At 36.6% G+C, this 24965-nt stretch overlaps 11 protein-coding genes and 1 pseudogene across 14 annotated transcripts; 3 read left to right on the top strand and 9 right to left on the bottom strand.

Annotated features, from left to right (window-relative positions):
- Positions 1-1534: 1534 nt before the first annotated feature.
- LOC105314359 (putative uncharacterized hydrolase YOR131C) lies at positions 1535-2238 on the top strand (the record flags this gene model as incomplete). The annotated part of the gene is made up of 2 exons (XM_011408477.2): positions 1535-1753; positions 1932-2238. Coding segments are annotated over 2 exons (359 nt in total), but the record flags the coding sequence as incomplete, so codon positions are not given.
- Positions 2055-3155, bottom strand: LOC109584842 (uncharacterized). The gene is made up of 5 exons (XM_020000739.1): positions 2995-3155; positions 2899-2950; positions 2677-2845; positions 2473-2611; positions 2055-2406 (listed from the first exon to the last, which is right to left on the bottom strand). Exons 1-5 carry the CDS (start codon positions 3121-3123, stop codon positions 2167-2169), a joined length of 729 nt encoding a protein of 242 aa, XP_019856298.1. The 5' UTR covers positions 3124-3155; the 3' UTR covers positions 2055-2166.
- Positions 3156-3223: 68 nt separating this feature from the next.
- LOC109584852 (uncharacterized) lies at positions 3224-7132 on the bottom strand. 2 transcript variants are annotated; one of them, XM_020000745.1, is made up of 10 exons: positions 5898-6042; positions 5792-5837; positions 5601-5733; positions 5366-5495; positions 4461-5036; positions 4178-4414; positions 4070-4130; positions 3907-4027; positions 3678-3816; positions 3224-3615 (listed from the first exon to the last, which is right to left on the bottom strand). In XM_020000745.1, exons 6-10 carry the CDS (start codon positions 4280-4282, stop codon positions 3328-3330), a joined length of 714 nt encoding a protein of 237 aa, XP_019856304.1. In that variant the 5' UTR covers positions 4283-4414; positions 4461-5036; positions 5366-5495; positions 5601-5733; positions 5792-5837; positions 5898-6042; the 3' UTR covers positions 3224-3327. The 2 variants fall into 2 exon arrangements, with proteins under 2 accessions (XP_019856304.1, XP_019856309.1); XM_020000750.1 differs by lacking the exons at positions 3224-3615; positions 3678-3816; positions 3907-4027; positions 4070-4130; positions 4178-4414 and adding exons at positions 6571-6700; positions 6746-6872; positions 6916-6970; positions 7021-7132 and having other exon boundaries at positions 4619-5036; positions 5898-6524.
- A 643-nt stretch (positions 7133-7775) lies between these two features.
- Positions 7776-8933, bottom strand: LOC109584835 (uncharacterized). 2 transcript variants are annotated; one of them, XM_020000732.1, is made up of 6 exons: positions 8795-8933; positions 8700-8751; positions 8527-8653; positions 8351-8480; positions 8290-8304; positions 7776-8234 (listed from the first exon to the last, which is right to left on the bottom strand). In XM_020000732.1, exons 1-6 carry the CDS (start codon positions 8900-8902, stop codon positions 8229-8231), a joined length of 438 nt encoding a protein of 145 aa, XP_019856291.1. In that variant the 5' UTR covers positions 8903-8933; the 3' UTR covers positions 7776-8228. The 2 variants fall into 2 exon arrangements, with proteins under 2 accessions (XP_019856291.1, XP_019856286.1); XM_020000727.1 differs by having other exon boundaries at positions 7776-8304.
- A 358-nt stretch (positions 8934-9291) lies between these two features.
- Positions 9292-10787, bottom strand: LOC109584828 (uncharacterized). Of its 2 annotated transcripts, XM_020000720.1 has the most exons (6): positions 10560-10787; positions 10465-10516; positions 10292-10418; positions 10116-10245; positions 10055-10069; positions 9292-9999 (listed from the first exon to the last, which is right to left on the bottom strand). In XM_020000720.1, exons 1-6 carry the CDS (start codon positions 10665-10667, stop codon positions 9994-9996), a joined length of 438 nt encoding a protein of 145 aa, XP_019856279.1. In that variant the 5' UTR covers positions 10668-10787; the 3' UTR covers positions 9292-9993. The 2 variants fall into 2 exon arrangements, with proteins under 2 accessions (XP_019856279.1, XP_019856275.1); XM_020000716.1 differs by having other exon boundaries at positions 9292-10069.
- A 104-nt stretch (positions 10788-10891) lies between these two features.
- Positions 10892-12028, bottom strand: LOC100636059 (uncharacterized). Its single transcript, XM_003382971.3, has 5 exons — positions 11842-12028; positions 11724-11775; positions 11529-11679; positions 11338-11482; positions 10892-11288 (listed from the first exon to the last, which is right to left on the bottom strand). Exons 1-5 carry the CDS (start codon positions 11923-11925, stop codon positions 11049-11051), a joined length of 672 nt encoding a protein of 223 aa, XP_003383019.1. The 5' UTR covers positions 11926-12028; the 3' UTR covers positions 10892-11048.
- Positions 12029-12115: 87 nt separating this feature from the next.
- LOC100635930 (FMN-dependent NADPH-azoreductase-like) lies at positions 12116-16924 on the bottom strand. The gene is given in 19 exon segments (XM_020000800.1): positions 12116-12349; positions 12391-12529; positions 12570-12696; positions 12741-12792; positions 12840-13017; positions 13068-13373; positions 13422-13560; positions 13602-13728; positions 13773-13824; positions 13872-14404; positions 14454-14592; positions 14638-14764; positions 14811-14862; positions 14908-15400; positions 15450-15588; positions 15633-15759; positions 15856-15907; positions 15958-16803; positions 16805-16924. Coding segments are annotated over 2 exon segments (615 nt in total). The 5' UTR covers positions 16901-16924; the 3' UTR covers positions 12116-12349; positions 12391-12529; positions 12570-12696; positions 12741-12792; positions 12840-13017; positions 13068-13373; positions 13422-13560; positions 13602-13728; positions 13773-13824; positions 13872-14404; positions 14454-14592; positions 14638-14764; positions 14811-14862; positions 14908-15400; positions 15450-15588; positions 15633-15759; positions 15856-15907; positions 15958-16284.
- Positions 16925-16943: 19 nt separating this feature from the next.
- Positions 16944-18358, top strand: LOC100636012 (lamin-B receptor pseudogene; annotated as a pseudogene).
- Positions 18336-20958, bottom strand: LOC100635885 (uncharacterized protein sll0103-like). The gene is made up of 8 exons (XM_003383052.2): positions 20662-20958; positions 20429-20590; positions 20221-20372; positions 20048-20164; positions 19768-19913; positions 18996-19174; positions 18651-18924; positions 18336-18583 (listed from the first exon to the last, which is right to left on the bottom strand). The coding sequence occupies exons 1-8, from the start codon at positions 20885-20887 to the stop codon at positions 18472-18474; spliced, it is 1368 nt and encodes a 455-aa protein (XP_003383100.1). The 5' UTR covers positions 20888-20958; the 3' UTR covers positions 18336-18471.
- A 66-nt stretch (positions 20959-21024) lies between these two features.
- LOC105314342 (sterol-4-alpha-carboxylate 3-dehydrogenase, decarboxylating-like) lies at positions 21025-22424 on the bottom strand. The gene has a single exon (XM_011408453.2). The coding sequence runs from the start codon at positions 22375-22377 to the stop codon at positions 21103-21105; it is 1275 nt and encodes a 424-aa protein (XP_011406755.1). The 5' UTR covers positions 22378-22424; the 3' UTR covers positions 21025-21102.
- Positions 22425-22565: 141 nt separating this feature from the next.
- On the bottom strand, positions 22566-23305 carry LOC100635759 (dual specificity protein phosphatase 19-like). Its single transcript, XM_003383051.3, has one exon. The coding sequence runs from the start codon at positions 23284-23286 to the stop codon at positions 22633-22635; it is 654 nt and encodes a 217-aa protein (XP_003383099.2). The 5' UTR covers positions 23287-23305; the 3' UTR covers positions 22566-22632.
- Positions 23297-23814, top strand: LOC109584905 (uncharacterized). Its single transcript, XM_020000817.1, has 3 exons — positions 23297-23450; positions 23552-23626; positions 23685-23814. The coding sequence occupies exons 1-3, from the start codon at positions 23314-23316 to the stop codon at positions 23788-23790; spliced, it is 318 nt and encodes a 105-aa protein (XP_019856376.1). The 5' UTR covers positions 23297-23313; the 3' UTR covers positions 23791-23814.
- The last annotated feature ends 1151 nt before the right edge of the window (positions 23815-24965 follow it).

Below are 24965 nucleotides of genomic sequence, written 5' to 3'. Positions count from 1 at the left end.
ATGACTCCAAATTTACCCCAAATTTTTATTACATTTTCTGATACACATTGATGTCCTTATGCTGTGTAGAAAGTTTGAGCTAATTCCGACTTTAATTTTTTGAGTTACGGCCATTTTATAAAAGGGCCAACATTTTGAAAAATACCCAAGGCTATAGTCCATGGTTTTTTCCAAAAAATGGCCAAAAAATGACTCCAAATTTTTATTAAATTTTCTAATACATATTGATGTCCTTATGCTGTGTAGAAAGTTTGAGCTAATTCCGACTTCAATTTTTTGAGTTATGGCCATTTTAAGAAAAGGCCAAAATTTGGAAAAATACCCAAGGCTATAGTCCATGGTTTTTTCCAAAAAATGGCCAAAAAATGACCCCAAATTTTTATTATATTTTCTGATACATATTGATGTACTTATGCTGTGTAGAAAGTTTGAGGTGATTCCGAGTTCAATTTTTTAAGTTACGGCCATTCTAAGAAACATCAAAATTCTGAAAAATACCCAAGGCTATAGTCCATGGTTTTTTCCAAAAAATGGCCAAAAAATGACCCCAAATTTTTATTACATTTTCTGATACATATTGATGTACTTATGCTGTGTAGAAAGTTTGAGGTGATTCCGACTTCAATTTTTCAAGTTATAGCCATTTTAAGAAAACGTCAAAATTCTGAAAAATACCCAAGGCTATAGTCCACGGTTTTTTTCAAAAATGGCTCCAAAATCACCCCAAATTTTTATTACATTTTCTGATACATATTGATGTACTTATGCTGTGTAGAAAGTTTGAGGTGATTCCGACTTCAATTTTTAAAGTTACGGCCATTTTAAGAAAACGTCAAAATTTTGAAAAATACCCAAGGCTATAGTCCATGGTTTTTTTCAAAAGATGGCTCCGAAATCACCCCCAATTTTTATTACATTTTCTGATACATATTGATGTACTTATGCTGTGTAGAAAGTTTGAGGTGATTCCGACTTCAATTTTTAAAGTTACAGCCATTTTAAGAAAACGTCAAAATTCTGAAAAATACCCAAGGCTATAGCCCATGGTTTTTTTCAAAAAATGGCTTCGAAATCAACCCCAATTTTTATTACATTTTCTGATACATATTGATGTACTTATGCTGTGTAGAAAGTTTGAGGTGATTCCGACTTCAATTTTTCAAGTTACGGCCATATTAAGAAAACGTCAAAATTTTGAAAAATACCCAAGGCTATAGTCCATGGTACTTTCCAAAAAATGACTCCAAATTTACCCCCAATTTTTATTACATTTTCTGATACATATTGATGTACTTATGCTGTGTAGAAAGTTTGAGCTGATTCTGACTTCAATTTTTAAGTTACGGCCATTTAAGAAAACGTCAAAATTCTGAAAAATACACAGGGCTATAGTCCATAGTATTTTCTGAAAAATGGATATAAAATTATAAAAAATTTTTTAATGACATTTTCTAATACCTTATGCAAGTATAAAAGTTTGAGCTGATTCCGGTTTAAATTTTTAGAATTATGAGCATTTTTACATTATATTTAGTGCAAGGTATTTTATTAAAGTGGCTTCTACATTATATATTCAATTCGCATCACACAATGTTTGATCATCTTCAGGTTGTTACTCGCGAGTTTCAGCCAAACAAACCTGATCCAGCCCCTGTCTCTCACATGGCATTAAACTGGGAGCTACCAGCGGAGAATATTCTGGTCGTTGGTGATGATAAAGCTGACGTCATTAGTGGACACAAAGCAGGAACAAGTAAGCAAAGTAATGATACTTCCTTTAAGTCTATTACTTTTAATTGCATGCTCATGAACTTCGGTGAATTTAACATGGAACCTTTAATTTTAATTAAAGTGATAACTTAATTTTTTTAAAATCTTGTAGATCTACTTAATGCACTTTGGTTTATTATTGATAATTAATTTATCCTTAGTGACTGCTTTGTTGATTAATGATGCATCAAAAGCTAGTGAGCTCACCCCAGGGACGCCTCCTTGTGATATAGCAATTTCATCTTTGCATCAATTACTAGAACACCTACAGAAACCTATCATCATTAAACCTTCAGACTAAACATAACTGTTAAAATTGTATGCATTCTACTTGTTTATAAAAATAATGTTTTTAGCAAATAAAAAAAAGTTCAGCAGTACACCGTAACTAATTCTTTATTGATAAAGAAACTGAAAAACAGAATCACCAGTCTTGCCTTTGTTTTCCTTATTTTCCCTTGCTTTGGAGCAGATACTTGGAATGTTAAATATTTCATGGGGTGGGTCGATCGCCAGAAAATCAACAAACTGAATTCCAAGTGCTACGCCAAACTTGACATCCATTTCCTGATAGAGCACTGGTCTTGATGGATAAGAGGGGGGAACCGCCAATGTGGCTGTCTTGAAAGGTGCAATCTGAAAATAAAAATCATCAAAATGTGTTTGCTTGTACAACGCATGCAAGGATTAGCAAACTAAAACCTCAGCTTCCCAGACGTCCACTTCTCGGTTGACTAATTCCTTTCTCCCTTGATAGACTGCTTTATCTAGCCACTGCCACAAGTCAGCTATGCTGCACTGTTTGACAACAAGGCATCTTTCATGATCCTTTTCGTTTTTCCTATTCGTATCATGCATAGATAAATTGGGCTATCATTATCAAAAAGTATCTGTGCTTTGACTAACATTTCGGTATTGAAATACGTAGAGTTATCATCACATCTCTGAAGCTGGTATAATATTTGTCCTGGAAAAAGAGGCCCTGCTTGTAATATTTCTCCTTTTTCTTTTTGTTCAACATTTTTGACAGTCACATTGACTATCTGCTTTCCTTGTAGAATCTTAGCCCAAAAACCTAATGACAAAATAATACAGATCTAATTAGGCCTACTTATAGCTTAGATCTACCTGTTCCAGAAGTTTTTCCTCCTTGCATGAAATAATCAATTTCAACAATCATCTATCAGTTGATTAAATTACAATAATGATACATTCACTGCTCACCCATGTCAGAAAACTCTCAGAGACATTAGGTCTTCTTGGTGCCAGTGGCTTTACTTGTGCTCCTCTAGCACTGGTGAAGATCAAAAGAGAAAGAGCACAGAGGACAAGTACTGCTGTCGGTAGATGCATGACTCTACAAGGCTGTTGTGTTAGTTTTGAAATGTGAGAAAGAATGATTACATTTGTGACCGTGCATGAATTTAATTAGCTTCATATTACTCTTATCTGATTGTTTTTGACTATGAATTTTACAATGATTGAATACAAAAAAATTCCTATCACTAACTAAAATGACAAAATATTTACTAAACCACAACGTCATAATTAATCAGTTCAAATACGAAAGCCCGCCTTCCTCTTCAAAATTTTGGACAAGTACATTATTTTGTCTTTTTTGATGTATTTGTGGAGAAAACGATCATGAAAGGAAGAGATATCTTTATCAGGTGAGCAATCCTGAGGTATTTTAAAATCAGAGTCGTTTGGCTTGTATGTGGGATCAAAACCAATGTAAATAGCTTTGTCAGTATAAAACGGCAAAGAAATGCTCGTAAATTCCAAGGGTATGTTAGGATTATTTGCTGGTACAGTGAGTATTTGAGTAAAATTCAAATCAGGATACTATATGGAAAGGTGTAATGTTAATACAGAATAAAACATTATTTATTTGATACTATTATTACCTTGCTTGTCCATATGTCCATGTTGCCTGCATTGCCAGTGTAATTGGTCTCATTAACCCAATCCCAAGTTGGTTGCAAGGGTAGAGCACCGGACTCCATGCGGCAGCTTTTGGCACCATTACTTGAATTACTTAAGTCCCTGTAAAAGTTCAAACATAAATAAACTTTATTTTATCTATTTTTTTGCACTTAGCATTTATGCAACCTTCAGGACAAATTAATGACTCACCAGGATGTATGATAAACTTTATCTGATATAGTGAGTGTTGAGAAAACCAAATAATCATCACCAAATTTTACGGTTCCATTCAACAGCATCCTACCTCCCTGAAAGTCCCTTTGAATGAAACCTGGAGAGAATTTATAGCTTAATGTAAATATATTTTATATACCTTGTTCTTCATAGATAGATTCAATTGTACTGTTTTGCATGTTAAACACTTCACTGACATACTATGACATTTAACAAAAAGATAAAACAAAAAGAAATTTAGACTAACCCAAGTTGAAAAGGTTTCTGATATTTTGGGCTGTGAAGGAGTGTCTGCCAACACAAGTCCCATTAATATTGAGGAAATCAGAAGAAAGCTGTAAGAGCAATGCATCCTTCTTGGAGTTACTATAGTCTAGCAAGAGTAGTCAGAGAGGATCCAGAAGAAAACTGAAGCAGGTGACAGGTCAGGTCAGCTTTATAAGGTCAAGGAATAGTGTCAGTAGGTAACCTCAAGGAGTATCCCCTATTTATTCAAGCCATACATGATACATAAACTAATATACATATACTTTGGATTATTTGTGAGTGATCTAAAAGAAAGATGAAGCAGGTGACAGGTAGGTCAGATCTAAGGTCAGGGAGTAGTGTCAGATAAGTAACCACAAGGAGTCTCCCCTATTTATTCAAGCCATACATCATACATGATAACACAATAGATACATGTGGATTATTTGTGAGTGTGCACAACAATGTGCGATATTTGAAAAAAAGCAACTAACACAAACAATCATTCACATTCAGTTTCCATAATGCAACATTAGCATAATAAAATCAAAAAAATATAATTCTGTCTTTACAATAAATTACTCAATCACATATTTTTACAAAAAGAATAGTCTTTGCTTCCTTTTGTTGCCTTTGATCAGCTCAAGCATTGGAGAAACTTGTTTGTTGCCTCCATAGCTGTCATTGCAGTTAGGAGGAGGCTGGAAGTCAGAATCAGCAGGTTTATACGAGGAGTCAAAACTATAAAAGACACTCCTAATGGCATATGTATGATCATATACTATCAGTGGAATAGTTGAGTCTTCTATAGATACACTTAATGAGAGATCATCTACATATGTTCGATTGAGACGACTGCCCTAAAAATATTATAATTTTTTAAAATTTGTAAAAAAACCAATTTTGATTGAAATCAACTCAAACTTTCTACACAACATAAGTACATGTACATGCATATGATAATGTTATAAAAATAGAGAATTCTCTACTTTTCATTTTTGTCAAGATTTGGCCCGGGACCATGTACTAAGTATAGCAAGGCTGCAAAAGTCATGGCAGCCATTTTGAAGTGGGGTGAATCCTACTTAGTAACGCTACCGTGTTACTAATAGTACAGGGACTTTGGCCCAATTTTTGAGCTACTTTTAAGATAATTAGTAAAAAAAATTAATTTGCTATCTGTACTCACAAAATAAAACCACTCATCCACGTTAAAGAAATAATCTCGTCCAGTATAGTTAGTGAATGGTACCCAATCCCAGATTGATGGCGTCATCAAACCAGCTGATTTCACGCAAGTCGTATTACCTTTAATGTCCCTTCAAAAAACACATTACTATAATATAATAACTGCTAATTTTGGTTAGCAAAACACAAAAAATTATTAATCGTTTAAAAAACTCTATTTACATGATTTGAATTACCAGGTGGTCAGGAATGTTGTGTTAATGTCCATTCTGTGAAGCTGGGAGTACTGATCAAGGAGTGTTCCATTTTCATATCTGATTGTGACATTTTGAATCTCTCTCCCTCCAGCTTGATCTCTTACAGTGTAACCTATAGAAAGAAAATGTTCCTTTTAAATCTTTAGATACCAGGTTGGTCATGTCATTACCGTTTGCCTCAATGGTCGTGTTGTAAGCATAAATTGTTTGGAAAATCTAAAAAACATAATAGCAAAGCAGCTAAGCTTATTTACAAAGTGGTAATTGGAGCCATACCCATGCTTTGTATGTCTCTGAAAACTTTGGTTGTAAAGGACCATCAAAGAAAGATCCCTCAGACACAACGAGAAGAAATAAAAGAAAAACTACTGCCATTACATGCAAGCTATGCAGCAGTTATGCAACAAAACGAGCCCCTCCCCCTAATGGATTTAGTTGAAAAAAAATTATTGTAAAATTGCAGCAAAAAAAGAGTTTAATTATCTTTAAAAATTACTAATCTACTGCAGCTACTAAACACTACTGAGTTCAATTCAGTTCAGCTCATTTACGAAGTTTTTTCATTCTTTTCCTCAGCATATTTGGAATCTTTTTATATTCGTGCAAAGGCTTCATGTGGTTCATCTTCATATGATGATGAATCTTTTCCTTTGATCTAAAACTGTGGAGAGAGTGGGGGAGAAAGTGAGTAAGTGGAGGGTCACTTTTTCCATTGGCTGGCTGGCAGTCAGTTGGTATATCAAAATCATCGTCAACTGGTGAATAATTTGGATCAAAACCAGAGAAGATGCTATAGGTAGATCTAATAGCTTCACCAGAATAATAAAAATCTCTTTCAATGTCCAGTGGCATAACAGGGTTGTTTGATGGTACACTCATAATAATAGTTTCATTGACATCATCCTGCAACACAAATGAACTATATTCATTCAAACTCATTGATTCTTACAAAATTTCCCCATACGTCTGCACCAAAATCATTGCCCATGTATGAAGCATTTTGAATCCAGTCCCACATTGGCATTAAACCAGGACCATAAAACTCGTATATGTAACAAGTCCTGTTGCCATCTTCATCCCTATAGGAGTTGCTTGTAAAGGTGATTATACAAAAGAAATCTTACCAGTAAGTGTTGTATGTTAAATTTTTGTTACACAGGACAAGGTTAGAGTAACTGTAACTTCTCATTAACGTGGTGACACTTCCAGCAAGTAGTACCCTGTTTCCTACCATGTCTCTTGCCATGTAACCTGTCAAAACTATATAACAGCATGATATACACATTAAATTTACCTCCATCCTCAGTTGCAATGACATTACCATCACCGTCTAAAACTAAACCAAAGGTCTGGAAAAAAATTCCTATCATATAAATAATCAAGACTGCCAGTAACTAACCCAACTGGAGAAGGTTTCCGGTATTTTGGGTGGCATAGGATCATTAGCAGTCAAAACTGCTCCAAATGACAAAGAAAGTACAAAAAGAGCTCCCACAACCAAAACCCATCCTGAACGACCGAGCGGACTAAAGTAGTTTTCCTGGAACAAGTCCTTATATAGAATTTCAAAATAATATGGTTAATCAAGTGATTAAGTGTATAGAAACTGAAAGTTTCAGAGTGCAAAAACATAGAAAGTTTGTCTTTTGAAATTAAGAAGTTATTGCAAAGTTACAACATAATCATTTTCAGGTCGCCACACATCATGATTATGTTACCGTATAGTACCAAATTTTAATCTGTAAAAAATTTGTGTGCTTCTGCTCCTGATATTATGCTGATTATAGCAGAATAACAAAAATTTTACTAATAAATATTAATTTGAAAAGGAAAAAATTAATTTTGACTGGCAGAAATTTGACACTATAAAGTGCTTGCAGTTATGCTTTGAATTTCAAATGTAAATGCAATGTGAAAGCTAAGTTTGAAAAAGTTTACACAACAAGTGCAGCAATAAACAAAAACACTGGATTGACAAAGGGACACACAAAATTCAGTTTCAGTACATAACAACAGTAAATCCTAGTGGTCTAAAATAGAACTCATTCCTTTACTTCTTTTAAGGTACCACTTATCTGGCCCAAGTGCATGCACATAGTATCTATCTACCTTGAACACCTAAGATAGGTTATATGCTTTGATATGATAGACCAATTCATATTGATGTCAAATCATTAATCACTACATACATAATAGTATAAACAATTAAATAATAGAAAAGTCTAGTTCTAGATCTAATTTCAGCAAAAATAAATCTATCTATCGCAGCTACTGGCAAATATGGAACAATTAGATCAAAAGTACATAATTTTAGGGTTCAATTCAGTTCAGCTCATTTACGAAGTTTTTTCATCCTTTTCCTCAGCATATTTGGAATCTTTTTATATCCATGCAAAGGCTTCATGTGATTCATCTTCATATGATGATGAATCTTTTCCTTTGATCTAAAACTGTGGAGAGAGTAGGGAAGAAAGTGAATAGGTGGAGGACCACCTTTTCCAACGGGTTCGCAGTCAGTTGGTATATCAAAATCATCATCAACTGGTGAATAATTGGGATCAAAACCAGAAAAAGTGCCACTGCTAGCATCAGTATCATCTGTACCATCTATTTCTAATTCCAGTGGAATAATGGGATTGTTTGAAGGTACACTAACAACCATACTTACATTGGCAGAATCATCCTGTACACAACGAAATTATACTTATTCTAATTTTATTGATTCTTACATAATACATCCAGATGTCTTCATTAAAATCACTGCCTATGTACGTTGCATTTTGAATCCAGTCCCACATTGGCATTAATCCAGGACTATCATTATCATATATGTAACAAGTCCTGTTGCCATCCGAATCCCTATGAATTTTTTATAAAGGTGATGCGCACAAAACATAAATCTTACCAAATTGTTTCATATGATGCATTCTTGTTCAATATGTCAAGGTAAGAGTAGCTATAAAACATGCCTGACATCACTGTAGTACCAGTTTGCAATGCTCTTTTTCCCAGCACATCCCTTGCAATGTAACCTTGCAGAACATATATTATTAAACAAATAATAAGTATAGAGATTACCCTCATCACTAGAAATAATAGTACTCTGATTGTCAACATCTAAAAAAAAGTACTGGATGGAAATATAATAAAACCAAAAACTACCAGTAACTAACCCAACTGGAAAAGGTTTCTGGTATTTTGGGTGGCATAGGATCATTGGCAGTCAAAATTGCTCCAAATGACAAAGAAAGCAAAAAAAGAGCTCCCACAACAAAACCCATCCTGACGAGCTAGTGGACTAAAGTAGCTTTCCTGGAATGAGTCCTTATATAGAATTTCAAAAATATTATGGTTAATCAAGTGATTAAGTGTATAGAAACTGAAAGTTTCAGAGTGCGAAAACATAAAAAGTTTATCTTTTGAAATTAAGAAGTTATTGCAAAGTTACAACATAATCATTTTCAGGTCGCCACACATCTTCATCATGTTACCGTATAGTACCAAATTTCCATCTGTAAAAAATTTTGTGTGCTTCTGCTGCTAATATTATGCAAAATATCAAAAAATTTTACTGACAAATATTAATTTGAACAGGAAAAAAGAAATTTTGACAGTCAGAGATTTGACACTATACAGTGCTTGCAGTTATGCTCTGAATTTCAAATGTAAATGGAATGTGAAAGCTAAATTTGAAAAAGTTTACACAACAAGTGCAGCAATAAACAAAAAACAATGAATTGACAAAGGGACACACAAATTAGTTTCAGCACATAACAACAGTAAATCCTAGTGGCCTAAGATAGAACTCCTTCCTTTCCTTTTTGCTCAAAACTTTTCTTCTGAGGCCCCACTCATCTGGCCCAAGTGGATGCACATAGTATCTATCTACCTCGAACACCTAAGCTAGGTTATATGCTTTGATATGATAGACCAATTCATAATGATGTCAAATCATTAATCACTACATGCATAATAGCATTATTTAAACAATTAAAAATAGTTTAGTTCTAATTCTAGTTTCAGCAAAAATAAATCTATCTACTGCAGCTAGGAGTTAAATCAAGAGTACATAATTTTAGGATTCAATTCAGTTCAGCTCATTTACGAAGTTTTTTCATCTTTTTCCTCAACATGTTTGGAATCTTTTTATATCCATGCAAAGGCTTCATGTGGTTCATCTTCATATGATGATGAATCTTTTTATTTGATCTAAAACTGTGAAGAGAGTGGGGGAGAAAGTGAATAGGTGGAGGGTCACCTTTTCCAACGGGTTCGCAGTCAGTTGGTATATTAAAATCATCATCAACTGGTGAATAATTTGGATCAAACCCAGAATAAGTACCACTGCTAGCATCAGTATCATCTGTACCATCTATTTCTAATTCCAGTGGAATAATGGGATTGTTTGAAGGTACACTAACAACCATACTTACATTGGCAGAATCATCCTGTACACAACGAAATTATACTTATTCTAATTTTATTGATTCTTACATAATACATCCAGATGTCTTCATTAAAATCACTGCCTATGTACGTTGCATTTTGAATCCAGTCCCACATTGGCATTAATCCAGGACTATCATTATCATATATGTAACATGTCTTGTTGCCATCCGAATCCCTATGAATCTTCTATAAAGGTGATGCACACAAAGCATAAATCTTACCAAATTGTGTGATATGATGCATTCTTGTTCAATATGTCAAGGAAAGAGTAGCTATAAAACATGCCCGACAATACTGTAGTACCAGTTTGTAATGCTCTTTTTCCCAGCACATCCCTTGCCATGTAACCTGGTAAAACATTTGATATTAAACAAATAATAAGTATAGAGATTACCTTCATTACTAGAAATAATAGTACTCTGATTGTCAACATCTAAAAAAAAGTACTGGATGGAAATATAATAAAACCCAAGACTGCCAGTAACTAACCCAACTGGAGAAGGTTTCTGGTATTTTGGGAGGCATAGGATCATTGGCAGTCAAAACTGCTCCAAATGACAAAGAAAGTAAAAAAAGAGCTCCCACAACAAAACCCATCCTGAACGACCAAGTGGACTAAAGTAGTTTTCCTAGAATGAGTCCTTATATAGAATTTCAAAATATTGCAGTTAATGAAAAGTTAAGCGTATAGAAACGGAAAGCTTTGAAGTGCAAACATGGAAAGTTTGTGTTTGAGGCAAAAAGAAGTTATCGCTAAGTTACAACATGATGATGAAATGATAATTGAGAAGGTTGCCACGCGCCTATTTACATTATGAATGTTAAATGTGAAAGCTAAGTTTGAAAAAGTTTACATAACAAGAGCAGCGATAAAGAAATAACAAACTGACAAGGGACACACAAATTCAGTTTCAGTGTGCAACAACAGCTATATTAGCTGCTGCAAAGTTATTACGACACAACACTTTACGCTTTCACTCATTTCCAGAAGACAAATTGAAACCACTCGCTGAAGATACTTGGAATCTTGTCAGTCTGTCCATCAGCGATAACTTCACCCCTACATTCGTCAGGTACACGGAATGAATGATTATCATGAGGTTGCTCTTGACGGAAATCCATAAAGGTGAACCGAGTAAAGTTGCCACCTTGAATAATCTCCAATATGTAAGGAGTGTTGTCCTTTTCTAAGTAAACTGCTAGATAATTTCCAGTATCCTAAAAAGAAAAAAATTAAAACATTCACATCAATAAATTACTGTCATACTGCTGCAATCCAGACTTGAAGCTCGTAAATACCAATCTTTCTGGTGCCATTATTCTTAGCCACTTTCAACCAGTCCCATATATGAGGCAATTCGTGAGGCCAAGCAAGCAAAGCATCTAAACATTGTCCCTTCTTCCCATCGACCCTAAAGACAAATTTTAAATATACTCAAATCGATCGTTCTTTCTTACTCAATGACATAATATTCTTCAGAGTCACGGGCACCGTAAAGAGTAAGATTAACGGAGCGGACGTGATGGGTCACATTGTCTCCTTCAATGTTAACTTTTACATCTAATTCCATCTCCTCAGCATTTACATCCCCACTTCTGACCCAAGTTCCTGTGTGTCAGTAGTAAAACGTTATTAAAAACTGGCAAACATACCTTCTCCATCAACAGTCATTTTGGCACTTGTAGAATTATACTGAAACCTGAACTATTTAATTATAATTATATGTACAAAATAAAAACGTAACCAATATCTAAGCAACTTCACACTAACCCTGGCCAAGAAAGATTCGGTGATCTCTGGAGGCGTTTGGGCCAATGCAAGACAGAAGAGAGTCAAGAAAATAAAGGTCTTCATTTTGTTTTTCAGATCAAACACAAATTGCAGCCCTGAATGTGTGAAGAACAATGATTAGCTTTGACCTCAGGCTTTTATAAAACAACACCTAAGGTTATCAACCTATCACATGTGTAAGGTCGAGGTCTAAATTGATAATGATGTCATCATTACATCTAATAATCAAACTATTAATAGACACAGCTTATTCATTCTCTGTGTCATCAAAATCCTGACTAAAATTCATATAATGTTTAGCAGTGGGTAGCATTGTCTCTCGACATATTGGAGGTATTGCAAACTCATCAGGATCAGTGGGTGGGCTCGGATGAAAAATCTTAAAGTCCACCACAGAAATATTGATATTGTTGCTTTCAGCAATGTAACGAACTGGTTTATGTATATGCGACCTGTTCATCCACAAAGACTGTGTATATATGCCTTCCTAGAATATAAATAATAATAATAGCAATGGGTAACACTCACTGTATAATTCCACACATCAAATCTGTTACCATCTACCTTTACTGTTCCTACAAACTTGGCTTTGCTAACCCAGTCCCAAACCTCTCCAAATGGGCCCAGAAAAGGCCGAGTCATGCAATATTTTCCTTCGCGCATATCCCTATAATATTTTTAAAAAAGCACATCATTATCTTACTAACTCTTCAACTCTGAAAATTCGTTGCTTATCGTAACGCTTGAGTTCATAATAGATGGATGGATATCCAAATCTTTTAGTTTGAAGGTTGACAAGCTGGTCCAATTTCTTGTAATCTCTGCCAATAAATCCTATAGCAAGAAATGCAAATTGTGCTACAATTGCTTCTTTATACCTTCTCCTGTGACTGTATAATTTCCTGGTATACTCTCATATATTACCTCAATCTTAATGCATTAAAAGAAAATGATAGTACATCTAAGTTTTTACTTACCTGAGCATTGAAAGATTCAGAGAGTACAGGTCTTTGAGGATGATGCTGAGCTAAAGAGAAGAGGAAAAATGAAGAGATCAGTAAATGTAAGAGGTAAAAATAAGAGATGATCAGTAGCCCTCTAAAGAACATTGTGAGGTGAGGTCAGTACATCAGCTAAGGTCAGAAAGGGTTTGGTCTATGCAAAGTATAGAATCCACACAAATTATAACCAGAAAATAATTTGACCATTTAGTAGAGAAATTATCATTTCTGAAATTAAACCAGCACTATAAAATTATGCTAGTTGTCATTTTTATCATCCTCTGTGTCATCAAAATCCTGACTAAAATTCATATAATGTTTAGCAGTGGGTAGCATCGTCTCTTGACATATTGGAGGTACTTCAAACTCATCAGGATCAGTGGGTGGATTTGCATGATAGATCTTAAAGTCCACCACAGAAATATTGATATTGGTGCTTTCAGCAATGTAACGAACTGGTTTATGTATATGCGACCTGTTCATCCACAAAGACTGTGTATATATGCCTTCCTAAAATATAAATGATACTAAATAATAATAGCAATGGGTAACACTCACTGTATAATTCCACACATCAAATCTGTTACCATCTACCTTTACTGTTCCTACAAACTTGGCCTTGCTAACCCAGTCCCAAACCTCTCCAAATGGGCCCAGAAAAGGCCGAGTCATGCAATATTTTCCTTCGCGCATATCCCTATAATATTTTTAAAAAAAGAACATCATTATCTTACTAACTCTTCAACTCTGAAAATTCGTTGCTTATCGTAACGCTTGAGTTCATAATAGATGGATGGATATCCAAATCATTTAGTTTGAAGGTTGACAAGCTGGTCCAATTTCTTGTAATCTCTGCCAATAAATCCTATAGCAAGAAATGCAAATTGTGCTACAATTGCTTCTTTATACCTTCTCCTGTGACTGTATAATTTCCTGGTATACTCTCATATATTACCTCAATCTTAATGCATTAAAAGAAAATGATAGTACATCTAAGTTTTTACTTACCTGAGCATTGAAAGATTCAGAGAGTACAGGTCTTTGAGGATGATGCTGAGCTAAAGAGAAGAGGAAAAATGAAGAGATCAGTAAATGTAAGAGGTAGAAATAAGTGATGATCAGTAGCCCTCTAAAGAGCATTGTTAGGTGAGGTCAGTACATCAGCTAAGGTCACAAAGGGTTTGGTCTATGCAAAGTATAGAATCCACACAAATTACAACCAGAAAATAATCTGACCATTTAGTAGAGAAATTATCATTTCTGAAATTAAACCAGCACTATAAAATATGCTAGTTGTCATTTTTGTTATCCTCTGTGTCATCAAAATCCTGGCTAAAATTCATATAATGTTTAGCAGTAGGTAGCATCGTCTCTTGACATATTGAAGGTACTTCAAACTCGTCAGGATCAGTGGGTGGATTTGCATGATAGATCTTAAAATCAGCGACTGAAATATTTACATTTTTACTCTCAGAAATATAACGAACTGGCCTGTGAATATGTGACCTGTTTATCCATAAAGACTGTGTAGTGATTCCTTCCTGTAACATATAAGTCATGATTACAATCATAACTTTTTAAAAGCTTAACTGTATAATTCCATGTATCAAATTTGCTACCATCAACGTCAACTACTCCAGCAAACTTAGCATGTCCAACCCAGCTCCATACCTCTCCAAATGGTCCCAAAAATGGGCCACGTGAGCAATATTTTTCTCCTCGTATATCTCTATATAATGAGAAAGTATCAATTGCTAATAAAATAGCCACTGACTCTGTAACGGTGAACATTTGCTTTAGGTCATGTCGCTTTAACTGATAGTAGATGGAAGGATACTCAAATTTTGTCAGCTGAAGATTGACAACTTGATTCAAGTTCTTATTATCTCTACCAATAAACCCTGCAATTAAAGAGCATATAATGATAATAATACTTGCTGGACATACCTCCTCCAGTGACTGTGTATTGACCTGGAATATTGACAAATTGAACCTCAATCTATTTTAGGAATTAGATTTAATATTGATGAAGCTGCATATTTACTTCCGCATTGAAAGATTCAGAGAGTACAGGTCTTTGTGGGTGATGCTGAGCTAAAGAGAAGAGGAAAGGTGAAGAGATCAGTAAATGTAAGAGGTAGAAATACGAGATGATCAGTAGCCCTCTAAAGAGCATTGTGAGGTGAGGTCAGTAAAGTCAGAGAAAGGGTTTGGTCTGTAGTGAGAAGAATCCACAAAAAGTATTTAACCAAACATTCCTGAGACCACTAAAATTAGTTTAATTATTGTTTTTTCTTATATCTTTCATCATCAAAGTCTTCACTAAAGTTCATATAATGCTTAGCAGTTGGAAGCAACACTTCCCGGCATATCTTTGGAACATCAAACTGCCGAGGATCAGAAGGTGGGTTTGGATGATACGTCTTAAAGTCTACCACTGAAATATTAACATTTATGCTTTCAGCAACATAACGGACTGGCCTATTGGGATCAGACCTATTCACCCACAAAGACTGTGTGGTGACTCCTCGCTGATCCTGCATTGAAATATGCTAATAATAGACAATTTTCTCTATCATACTCAACTGTATGGTTCCATATGTCAAACTTGTTTCCGTCCACATCAACTGTTGCCACATATCTTGCAAGACCAACCCAATCCCATATCTCTCCAAATGGACCTGTTAGTGCTTCAGAATCACAATATTTCTCCATTCTTGGGTCCCTGTTAATCATAGTCATTATAAGCTATGTCGAGTGATTGCTAACTCTGTTACAGTGTAAATCCGCCTGAGGTCATAACGCTTGAGTTGGTAATAGATAGTCGAAGACTCAAACTTGATTATATTTAGACTGACAACTTGTTTTAATTTCTTATTATCTCTCCCAATGAATCCTGCATTACCAAAAAAGCATTATTAAAAATTAAAAAACCTCATTACTTATAAAAATTATGTACTAGTGCCCTAACTGTACATGTATATGTCTATACCTTCTCCTAAGACTGTGTACTGATCTGGTATGTCAATGTATTGCACATAAATCTGATTGAATATAAAGACATTTCAGGAAATTTTCATTATAAGATTTATACCTGAGCATTAAAAGATTCAGAGAGCACAGGTCTTTGAGGATGATGCTGAGCTAAGGAGAAGAGGAAAGATGAAGAGATCAGTAAATGTAAGAGGTAGAAATAAGAGATGATCAGAACCCCTCTAAAGAACATTGTGAGGGTTTGGTCTTTCTTGATTGATTAATTAGTGGTTGAAGCCACAAAATTCGAGACAAAATTATCATCAAAAATGAATAAAAAAGTTTATAATATTATTATAAATCTAATCTATTAGTCCTTATGAGTGTTTCTAGAGATTCTAACTATATATCTAAACTATGTTCATTCAATATAACTGTAGATTCCATTCTATAATTTAGGAAACCCTTCGCTATCTTTCTTGCTCTTGATGGCATCGCCTAGCCAGGCCAATTCAGTAATAATCTTGTCAGCATTCTTTTCCAACCTCTCTTTATTTTCCCCCTTAAGCGTTCCATCTTCCGAAAGTTCATTTTGAATTTGAGGTATTACGAAGCATCCAAGTGAAGGCGATCCTAGCTCTCCGAGCAATGAACGAGCCTGGATAGCAGCTCTGATGCCTCCAAAGGACCCCATGGAGTAGCAAACGATACCACTCGGGCGATACTTGTATGCAGGGATTGGGAAGTGGTCCATCATGTTGGTCAGGGCTGGAGGAAGGCACTGGTTGTATTCCGCCGTTATGACCATGTAGACATCGGCTGCTTCGATGACTTTGACGGTGTCTTGGAGTACTTGTGGAGCTTGGGTGCGGTCTTCATAAAAATGAAGTGGTTTCTTCAAGAGAGGCAAACCAAGGACTTCTGGATCAAGGAGTGTTGCATCGTGGCCTTTTTCTTTAAGTTTTTTTCATGACAAAAGAAGCAGCCCGAGATCCCATATTATTATCCCTCACTGTTCCAAGGAAGAGGACAAACTTGAGAGCTTTGCCACTACTGCTAGCCATTTTCTTTTGTGCTGAGTTTTATGAGCTAATGAGCTATCTAGATCTAGGCTTAGCTCCACCCACACAATGATCCTTTAATTTTTAGGGAGTAGCCAACAACTTCTCTGCTAACATGTCCTCGAACATGTCTTCCAAAAAGCAAGTTTCTAACCCTCGCACGACTCATTTTGAATTCATGGGGCCAGTAGGAGCCTTCTTCATGACGCTAGGACTCCCGGTTGCTGTATTTGGCCTTTATTTATTCTGCAACAAAGACTCCTGTCAGATTTATCCACTCAAACGTCTCCTTCAAGTCAAATTGCCACCTTGCAACGAATTTTGGCACCCACTTGCTTTCCTGATATGCGTGGGATGGTTTGTTGCTAATGTCATAATTTATTTGATTCCTTTGGGGAGAACTGTACAAGGATCTCTCTTACGTGATGGAACTAAGCTCACGTATCGCATTAATGCAGTCTATGCTTTTATCTTGTCTCACATTGTCTTTATAGTTGCTTACTGCTACTACAAACTTAGCGTTAGTTTCGTTTACCATCACTACCTCTCGTTCGTAACGTCTGCTGTCCTTCTCTCATTCATTCTTTCAGTCTATCTCTATGCACGCTCATTTCGTAGCTCAGCCTTACTTGCTCTTGGAGGAAACAGCGGGAACTTCTTTTATGACTTCTTCATTGGACGAGAACTCAACCCTCGCATTGGAGCCTTCGACTGGAAGTTTTTCTGTGAGTTGCGCCCTGGTCTGATAGGATGGACGCTCATCAATTACTGTATGCTGGCAGCCCAATGGGAGAAGCATGGAGTGGTCAGCAACTCAATGATACTAGTCTGTGTATTCCAGGCCTGGTATGTCTTTGATGCCCTATTGTTTGAGGAAGCGATACTAACCACAATGGACATTGCTCATGATGGATTTGGCTTCATGCTAGCTTTCGGTGATCTTACTTGGGTCCCGTTCACATACAGCCTTCAAGCCAGGTATCTTGTAGATCATCCCAATCACCTCTCATGGTGGGCCCTGGTTGGCATCGTCGCTCTCAAGCTATGTGGGTACTACATTTTTAGATCCTCAAACTCGCAAAAGGACCAGTTTCGTAGGGACCCGTTCCACCCGTCCGTCAAAAACTTAAAAACCTTACCGACTAAAAGAGGTACAAGGCTCCTCCTTTCGGGCTGGTGGGGGATATGTCGTCATCCGAATTATGTTGGTGATCTTATGATGGGTCTCTCTTGGTGCCTGCCTTGTGGCTTTAATCACGTTCTTCCTTATTTCTATTTCATTTATTTTGCTGTCCTCCTCATTCATCGCCAGCTCAGAGACGAAGATAACTGTCGTGGGAAGTATGGTGACGATTGGACGAGGTATTGTAACATTGTCAAGTGGAGGCTTTTGCCAGGAATTTACTAAAGATTGCGGAACTTTTTGCATGAGCTATTATTTTTGCTACAATAGAAAAATACATGATCACAAAAAATATAAAAATATAACTGTAGTAGCCAAATGATACCATTTTCTAATTATTATTATTATTATTATTATTATTATTATTATTATTATTAGTTTTAGTTTATTTCTATTTCTTCTTCATTGCCTTTGATTTTGCAACAAAGATGCCTCTGGAAGTATTACTGTAAGGAGTTTCTTCACTCAGGTAATTGCTCCTCTGAGCAGAATGAGTTTGCATCCTATCAGAAATAAACGAACAAATGAAAGATATGAACAGAGACAGCTCATGCCTAGTTTGTTGCATACTTGCTCATTAGATAATGTGCTCCCTTTGACTTGTATTCATGCTGAGACCTCATGGTATCTGCAGCGTTTGTTAAGTCACTTAGAAGACCCTGGCAAAACTGCTCTCCAACTGATACCGATTCACTGATCTTCTTAGTAGCAGCCTCGAGGACTTTCTTAGCTTCAGAGTAGTTCCCTTGATCAGCCAGTGATCTTGCTTCCTTGAGTGCTGTAGTAGCTATGATCCTGTTCCTCTGTGAATCAAGTTTCTTGCTGGCTTCACCTCTAGGACCATCTACATTAATAATAATAATGATGATGATAATAAGTAAATAATTATTAATATTAGTCATCCATTTTTCTTACTGTTTCTTTCAAAGGTCATTGTGAAGTTCACTTCATCAGGCTTTGAATTAATTACGTTAAAGTACGAGAGTTTCCCAATAATTCCTTGTTGGCTCATGTCAGCTACAGCCGGGAGTTGTAATTCTAACAGAATGTCCCTCTCCTCTTCAGACTGGAGGTCACCCATTGTTATCTCACAACTAAAAATGAAATAAAGTAATAGATTATTTGACATTATAATAGTATTATTTTGGCAAATAGCTAATACATGATTCTGAGAGGTCTACCCAAAAAATGGCTCCAAAATCATCCCAAATTTTTATTACATTTTCTGATACATATTGATGTCCTTATGCTATGTAGAAAGTTTGAGGTGATTCCGACTTCACTTTTTCAAGTTATGGCCATTTTAAGAAAACACCAAAATTCTGAAAAATACCCAAGGCTATAGCCCATGGTTTTTTTCAAAAAATGGCTCCGAAATCACTCCAAATTTTTATTACATTTTCTGATACATATTGATGTCCTTATGCTATGTAGAAAGTTTGAGCTGATTACGACTTCAATTTTTCAAGTTACGGCCATTTTAAGAAAACACCAAATTCTGAAAATTACCCAAGGCTATAGCCCATGGTTTTTCCAAAAAAATGGCTCCAAAATCACCCCAAATTTTTATTATATTTTTTGATATATATTGAAATCCTTATGCTATGTAGAAAGTTTGAGTGGATTTAAACTAAAATTTTTGAAGTTACGAGCATTTTGAAGTGTACAAAATCATTATTGCACATACCATTTTCCTTTTGTTTTCCAAGTGGTAGGTTTGTTTGTGTGAACATTGAGAATGCTGGTGTTTTCTCCAGCCTCCAGTTTAAGAGTTAGGTTCTGTCCCATTACACTGAGCAGGCCACCCAGGCAATCAGCAAATGACTCTGGAATCTTTAAGAAAAAAGGAGAGGAAAAATGATCAGTTTTTATAGCATAAGTATGAGGGAGTTTTCTATAGCTTTCATTCACAGTGTTAATTTGGTAAAGATGGAATGTAATGCATGGACAGTTATGACAAAACTCACCTTCTCAGCTGAATCGATGTAGTAGTATACCCCACCTCCTTGAGTTGAGACTGATTCCAACAGACGTGCATCGTGATCAGAACCGAAACCAAAAGTATAAATGGTCCCATCAAATGGCTATAAAACAACAAACATGAATCACTTGGTCATATCCATTAATCTCATCCACATACCGTATTCCCTGGCTTAGGATCAAGGACTTTCCTCATCTCCTCCATTATTCCTTCACGATTTGAGATGCCGACGTTAGCCAGGCCATCGGTAAGTAGAAGAACTGATGCTACTTGAGCTTTTGTCCCTGTACGCCCAATAATTTGCTCCATGCCTAAAAAGGAAGGAGACTCACATAATGACAATCATAATGGCATTTGTTCTTCATACCTTTCAGAAGACCTCCACAAAGGTTTGTGGACGAGCCATCACGTATGGCCTTTACAGTCACTTTGCTCCGTTCCTTGTTCTCTTGATTCATGGTCGTGAGTCCAAAGTCGACTTTAACATTTGTATCATAAGTGACAACAGAGAGTCTATCAGTGTCCTTTACTACAAGAGAAAATTTAAAGGAAGAGGGAGGGTATCATTCATAGACATGTCTTTAATGTACCGGTACTTACATTGATCAATGACAAATTCAAGAGTCTCCTTGACCAGGTCAAGTTTTTCCCCGTGCATGGAGCCGCTCTTATCAATGACTGCAACAATATCAACGGGAGCTCTTGATTCAGGCTCGTAAAAAGGAGCCTTTAGCGTACAAACGCCCCAGCCTGTCTGTCCCACCAACGGATAAGCTGCAAACTCTGTTGTACAGTTGACGCCAATGCTTTCGTTAGAAGATGCCATGCTGCTCGGAGTAATACTGAGTCTGATTCAACCGATTTGATAAAGATCTGTAGCTTCTCCCTCTCGTTATTTATACGGACTCATTGCTTATTCATCTCGCGTCGGTGTAATGCCACGATTTAATTTAGTAACATGTACTAAAAATAGCCACAGTCAAGTGACGATGAATAAATTCAAACTAAAATAGAACAAAAACAAGCAATAATAAATTATAGTTATTTGCTCTTTTTGGAATTGGCTTCATATTCATCAATGATGCCAACCAACACATCATCCAGTGGAGGGTGCTGAGGCCATCCTAACATCCTTTCTGCTTTGTCACTCCTAAAGGTATAACTCCTAGTTATAAACTCAACTGAAGCAACATCCAAGAACTGATTTATAGGACAATAGCCTGTTAGGTTGTAAATTAAAACGTTGAAAAACGCTGCCACTTTCACAAGCCACTTAGGATAAGACGAGCGCCTAGGATGACCCCAGGCGGTATAGCCAGACTCATCAAGACCATAATTAGCTAGCTCTCGCCATTCGTACGACACACCTCCTAATTGAAACACCTGCCCTCCAATTTCTTCAGTGCTCTCCCTTAGCCTCTTCTCCGCTAGAATGTGACCATTAGCGCAGGCACCAGCCTCAACAAGAGACTGCTGAGAGGTCCCGTCACCAATGTACCCTCCTCGGCTCATCAATAGACCATGACATAGACCAGAATATGGACTGGCTATGATTGATGGTCTAATGACACACGTGGCCATTGTAGTCGAGTTAGCATCCAGCACGATTCGCTCTCCTTCGGCTTTCGATGCAGCGTAAGCATTTAGAGGGTCTTTCGGATAAGGGTAGGTTTCGTCGGCCATTTTAATGACTTGATCTTTATCGCTACTAAGAACGACGTCGCACGTACTGGTATATATTAATCTTTTTACTCGAGCTTCCTTGCAAGCATTCACCACATTCCTAGTACCGTCTCTATTGACACGAAACAATTCGGAGTCTTTGGTTTTAACTGTAGGGATAAGTCCTGCCGTTTGAAACACAACGTCCACTGGAGTCTCTTGGAAAGCAATGGCAAGCTCTTCCGGTGAACATATATTGGCTCTAATGTAGGACGAGACACCAGGAATCATCTTGCTTTCAGGCGGTATGATTAAATCAAGTGAATGAACTACATAATTACCATCATTGACTAGCTGCTCAGTTAAGCATTGACCCAAATTCCCAGAGCCTCCAATGACAAGGACAGAAATAAGAGACTCTTTATTTTCATTAGATTCTTTATTAGTTACAACTTTCCTGTATGTGAATTTTTCGGCCCCTCTCTTCTTCCTGTATCTCTTGTACAGTGCTATTGCTAGTATGAAGAGAAAGGCCAACAACGCGACATTGTTAAAACTGCTCAGTAGCCAGCTCCAGGGGCGGTATAGGGACTGGAAGGGATATTCAGAGGGACGCTTCAGAGCGAATCTTCTCTCAAACATAGGACAGCCCATCTTGAAAACTCAAATTGAAAATGTCAATATGGCCTCGAATATGGCGCTTTCAGCTCGGCTTTCAGGGCTGAATACACGTTACTGAATAAAACGTGTGGGCGTTAGATTAGAAAAATTAAAATCATTACATTATCAACGATCATTATTATTGAATAATATCAAAATTAAATAACAGAGTTAAAATAATAAAAACAATAATTTTCTGATTCTAAAAACATTCTTGTTGACATTAAAAATTAATATCAAACCATAAGTCTAAGCTGTTCCTTGTAGCTCGATTTCTAGAGCTTTCAGTTGCTTAAAAAACCCAGCATTAGGATCAGCATTCGGTCTTGTCTCCCTTATTTTCCCCAACGCCTCCTCTACAGTCAAGGACTTGTCTTTATGCATCATATAAGCTACAGCTATGGACACAGAACGGGACCTTCCAGCTCTACAGTGCACCAGTAGCCTCCCATCCTCTTTGCTTAATGCTTCATCTATGAAATCCTGACATTTTGAATAATGTTGCATTAAAACTTCATCTTCATCGTCATACATAGGGACACTGCAATATACATAGTCTGATGGAAAAGCGTTAGGTAGATCAGCTGCAACATTGAGAATGTGGGTCACTCCTAGCACAGAGAGTGCAGACTTGTCATATGCAACGTCTTGGGAAGCAATAAATAGTCTTGGAAGAGCCACCCCAATCTCTTTGTCTGGTCTAAGGTCTGGACAGAATCCTAATGATTTCCCTTCTTGCTGGACTAACTTAATCTCACCATCTGCTTCTCTTGTCTCTAGGAATCTTTTCCCATCACTTGTAGTGATGTACGTAGGTACTTGCTTTAGTGAGTTTTTGGAAGAAAAGGATTCTATCTCTTTCAGAAAAGCTGCCATGACTAAGATTGGAGGCGGGGCTAACATTATTTAGAACACGCCCATAGATCTAAAATGGCTACCAAGGAAGAGGTCGAGAAGAAATTGATGAGTAAACAACTCGAAGAGAAAAAAGGTGAAGGTGAGACAGAAGATCAGAAGGAGAAAGATGTAAAAAGAAAGAGAGAGATAGACGAAAAAGAGCTTGAAAGGTAAGACTCTAGAGCTAGCAAATACAAAAAATAACTATTTATTTCAAGATTTATTAATATCAAGATTATATGGTATTATCAAGAGTATATGTTATTATTAGACTCGCCGTAGAGAAGCTGCTAAGTGAAACAAAGAGAAATAAGATGAGGGCAGATAGAGAAGGAGCTAGCGGATGGTAAAAATTTAGATTTGATTCTATTCAGAACTTTCCTCCCCCTCCTTCCTTCTTGTAGGTATGATTTCCCACGGCCTAAGGCAAACAAGAGGTTTGCCCGGGCAGTTATAAAATCAGCAGTTTTAGGTAATAGTATTTCATCAAAGAATAAGAAGACTGAATAAAAAGAACAAGAGAAGAAAGAAAGAATGAAATAGTAGGGGCAGAAGAACAGAGAGAAGAAGACGATATAAATTATAATAAGAACAAATTAATAATAATAATAATGTATTTAATATATTTAAATTAATAATATTATATTATAATATAGAGATAATTAATGAATGAAAAGAAAAAGCACAAATATGTGCCTACGTCAATCTAATATAATTATTATATCCATGCATCACTAGCCCGCTCGTGTGATAAAAATGTGACACACACACAGAAACACTGTACATAAATTAGCTAAGTTCATAATATACATTTTTGTGATTAAAAAGTATTGAAATACCGTTTAAGGCACACGTCTTTAAACTCTTCACACCAAGGCAAAGGATTTTCAATCATGCACCCGGCAAGAATATAGTCCTTACACAAAAGTGGAGCTATCTTCTCGTAGCACCAAATATCCCTGATGATCATACTTGTGATCTTCTCCATTGACCCACTTTTGAAATTAGCGTGAACAATAAGTGGCTGCTCTCGATTGGCCCAGAAGTCAAAGTACTCCTTGCCGTTAGGAAAAAGGGAGAGAGGGAGGAGAGTCCAGTTAATGTGGAGGGAGTGATGGCGTATGCAGATATTCAGTCCAGCCTGATCGTTCCATGACTGATTCCTCTGAAACTGTAGCACCGACTGGTAGAGAAGCTTGGTCTTGTTGTTCACGTTTAAGTACATGAACCCACCACAGATGTAAGGGAAGACATTGTACGCGAGTGAGTCTATGACTTGAAGACCGGTGCTGTCTCGCTGGAGGACAATATCACGATACTCTAGTTCCGTGTCCAGTCTCTTGAGAGGGTTCTGTAAAAAAACAATATCGGCATCAGCGAGGAGTAGCTTCTTGATGCCACAGGAGAGAAGGCGGAGTATTATCTTTGTTCTTTCTATCATGAACTTCTGATACCCGGGCTGACCAAATTTAGTACTCGAAATGGCAGCACCTTTCTCATAATGACAAGGAGTATCAGGAAAATTGGAGCAAACATTCGGCTCGACGGTAATGAGTAAAATGTGCTCCCCAAGGCCAACTTTCCTGGCAGAGCAGATCCAATTCTTTGTAAGGTTTATCCAACCGGCGTTAACAAATGTCACAACAGAAACACCATCTTTAATAGGGATTGGAGTGGCAAAATTA

The sequence above is a fragment of the Amphimedon queenslandica genome, unplaced genomic scaffold (assembly GCF_000090795.2).
Source record: "Amphimedon queenslandica unplaced genomic scaffold, v1.1 AMPQUscaffold_13516, whole genome shotgun sequence".
Lineage (NCBI taxonomy): Eukaryota > Metazoa > Porifera > Demospongiae > Haplosclerida > Niphatidae > Amphimedon > Amphimedon queenslandica.
This window is presented reverse-complemented; position numbering and strand designations above follow the sequence as displayed.

Bases quoted from the DNA above. Each gene is read 5' to 3' on its own strand.
- LOC109584842 (XM_020000739.1), bottom strand. From the start codon at position 3,123: ATGCATCTACCGACAGCAGTACTTGTCCTCTGTGCTCTTTCTCTTTTG. The intron at 2,951-2,994 runs GTGAGCAGTGAA...ATCAACTGATAG, and splicing joins CTGAGAGTTTTCTGACATGG to ATGATTGTTGAAATTGATTA. The intron at 2,407-2,472 runs GTTTTAGTTTGC...TTTTATTTTCAG, and splicing joins TGGACGTCTGGGAAGCTGAG to ATTGCACCTTTCAAGACAGC.
- LOC109584852 (XM_020000745.1), bottom strand. From the start codon at position 4,282: ATGCATTGCTCTTACAGCTTTCTTCTGATTTCCTCAATATTAATGGGA. The intron at 4,131-4,177 runs GTTAGTCTAAAT...TAAATGTCATAG, and splicing joins CAGAAACCTTTTCAACTTGG to TATGTCAGTGAAGTGTTTAA. The intron at 4,028-4,069 runs GTATATAAAATA...AATTCTCTCCAG, and splicing joins ATCTATCTATGAAGAACAAG to GTTTCATTCAAAGGGACTTT.
- LOC109584835 (XM_020000727.1), bottom strand. From the start codon at position 8,902: ATGGGTTTTGTTGTGGGAGCTCTTTTTTTGCTTTCTTTGTCATTTGGA. The intron at 8,752-8,794 runs GTTAGTTACTGG...ATTTCCATCCAG, and splicing joins CAGAAACCTTTTCCAGTTGG to TACTTTTTTTTAGATGTTGA. The intron at 8,481-8,526 runs GTAAGATTTATG...AAAAATTCATAG, and splicing joins GCATCATATGAAACAATTTG to GGATTCGGATGGCAACAGGA.
- LOC109584828 (XM_020000716.1), bottom strand. From the start codon at position 10,667: ATGGGTTTTGTTGTGGGAGCTCTTTTTTTACTTTCTTTGTCATTTGGA. The intron at 10,246-10,291 runs GTAAGATTTATG...GAAGATTCATAG, and splicing joins GCATCATATCACACAATTTG to GGATTCGGATGGCAACAAGA. The intron at 10,070-10,115 runs GTAAGAATCAAT...CGTTGTGTACAG, and splicing joins AAGACATCTGGATGTATTAT to GATGATTCTGCCAATGTAAG.
- LOC100636059 (XM_003382971.3), bottom strand. From the start codon at position 11,925: ATGAAGACCTTTATTTTCTTGACTCTCTTCTGTCTTGCATTGGCCCAA. The intron at 11,680-11,723 runs GTATGTTTGCCA...ACTGACACACAG, and splicing joins AATGACTGTTGATGGAGAAG to GAACTTGGGTCAGAAGTGGG. The intron at 11,289-11,337 runs GTATGACAGTAA...TTTTCTTTTTAG, and splicing joins TTCAAGTCTGGATTGCAGCA to GATACTGGAAATTATCTAGC.
- LOC100635885 (XM_003383052.2), bottom strand. From the start codon at position 20,887: ATGGCATCTTCTAACGAAAGCATTGGCGTCAACTGTACAACAGAGTTT. The intron at 20,165-20,220 runs GTATGTGGATGA...GTTGTTTTATAG, and splicing joins ATCCTAAGCCAGGGAATACG to CCATTTGATGGGACCATTTA. The intron at 18,925-18,995 runs GTAAGAAAAATG...TTATTAATGTAG, and splicing joins AATGACCTTTGAAAGAAACA to ATGGTCCTAGAGGTGAAGCC.
- LOC105314342 (XM_011408453.2), bottom strand. From the start codon at position 22,377: ATGGGCTGTCCTATGTTTGAGAGAAGATTCGCTCTGAAGCGTCCCTCT.
- LOC100635759 (XM_003383051.3), bottom strand. From the start codon at position 23,286: ATGTTAGCCCCGCCTCCAATCTTAGTCATGGCAGCTTTTCTGAAAGAG.
- LOC109584905 (XM_020000817.1), top strand. From the start codon at position 23,314: ATGGCTACCAAGGAAGAGGTCGAGAAGAAATTGATGAGTAAACAACTC. The intron at 23,451-23,551 runs GTAAGACTCTAG...TGTTATTATTAG, and splicing joins GACGAAAAAGAGCTTGAAAG to ACTCGCCGTAGAGAAGCTGC. The intron at 23,627-23,684 runs GTAAAAATTTAG...TCCTTCTTGTAG, and splicing joins AGAGAAGGAGCTAGCGGATG to GTATGATTTCCCACGGCCTA.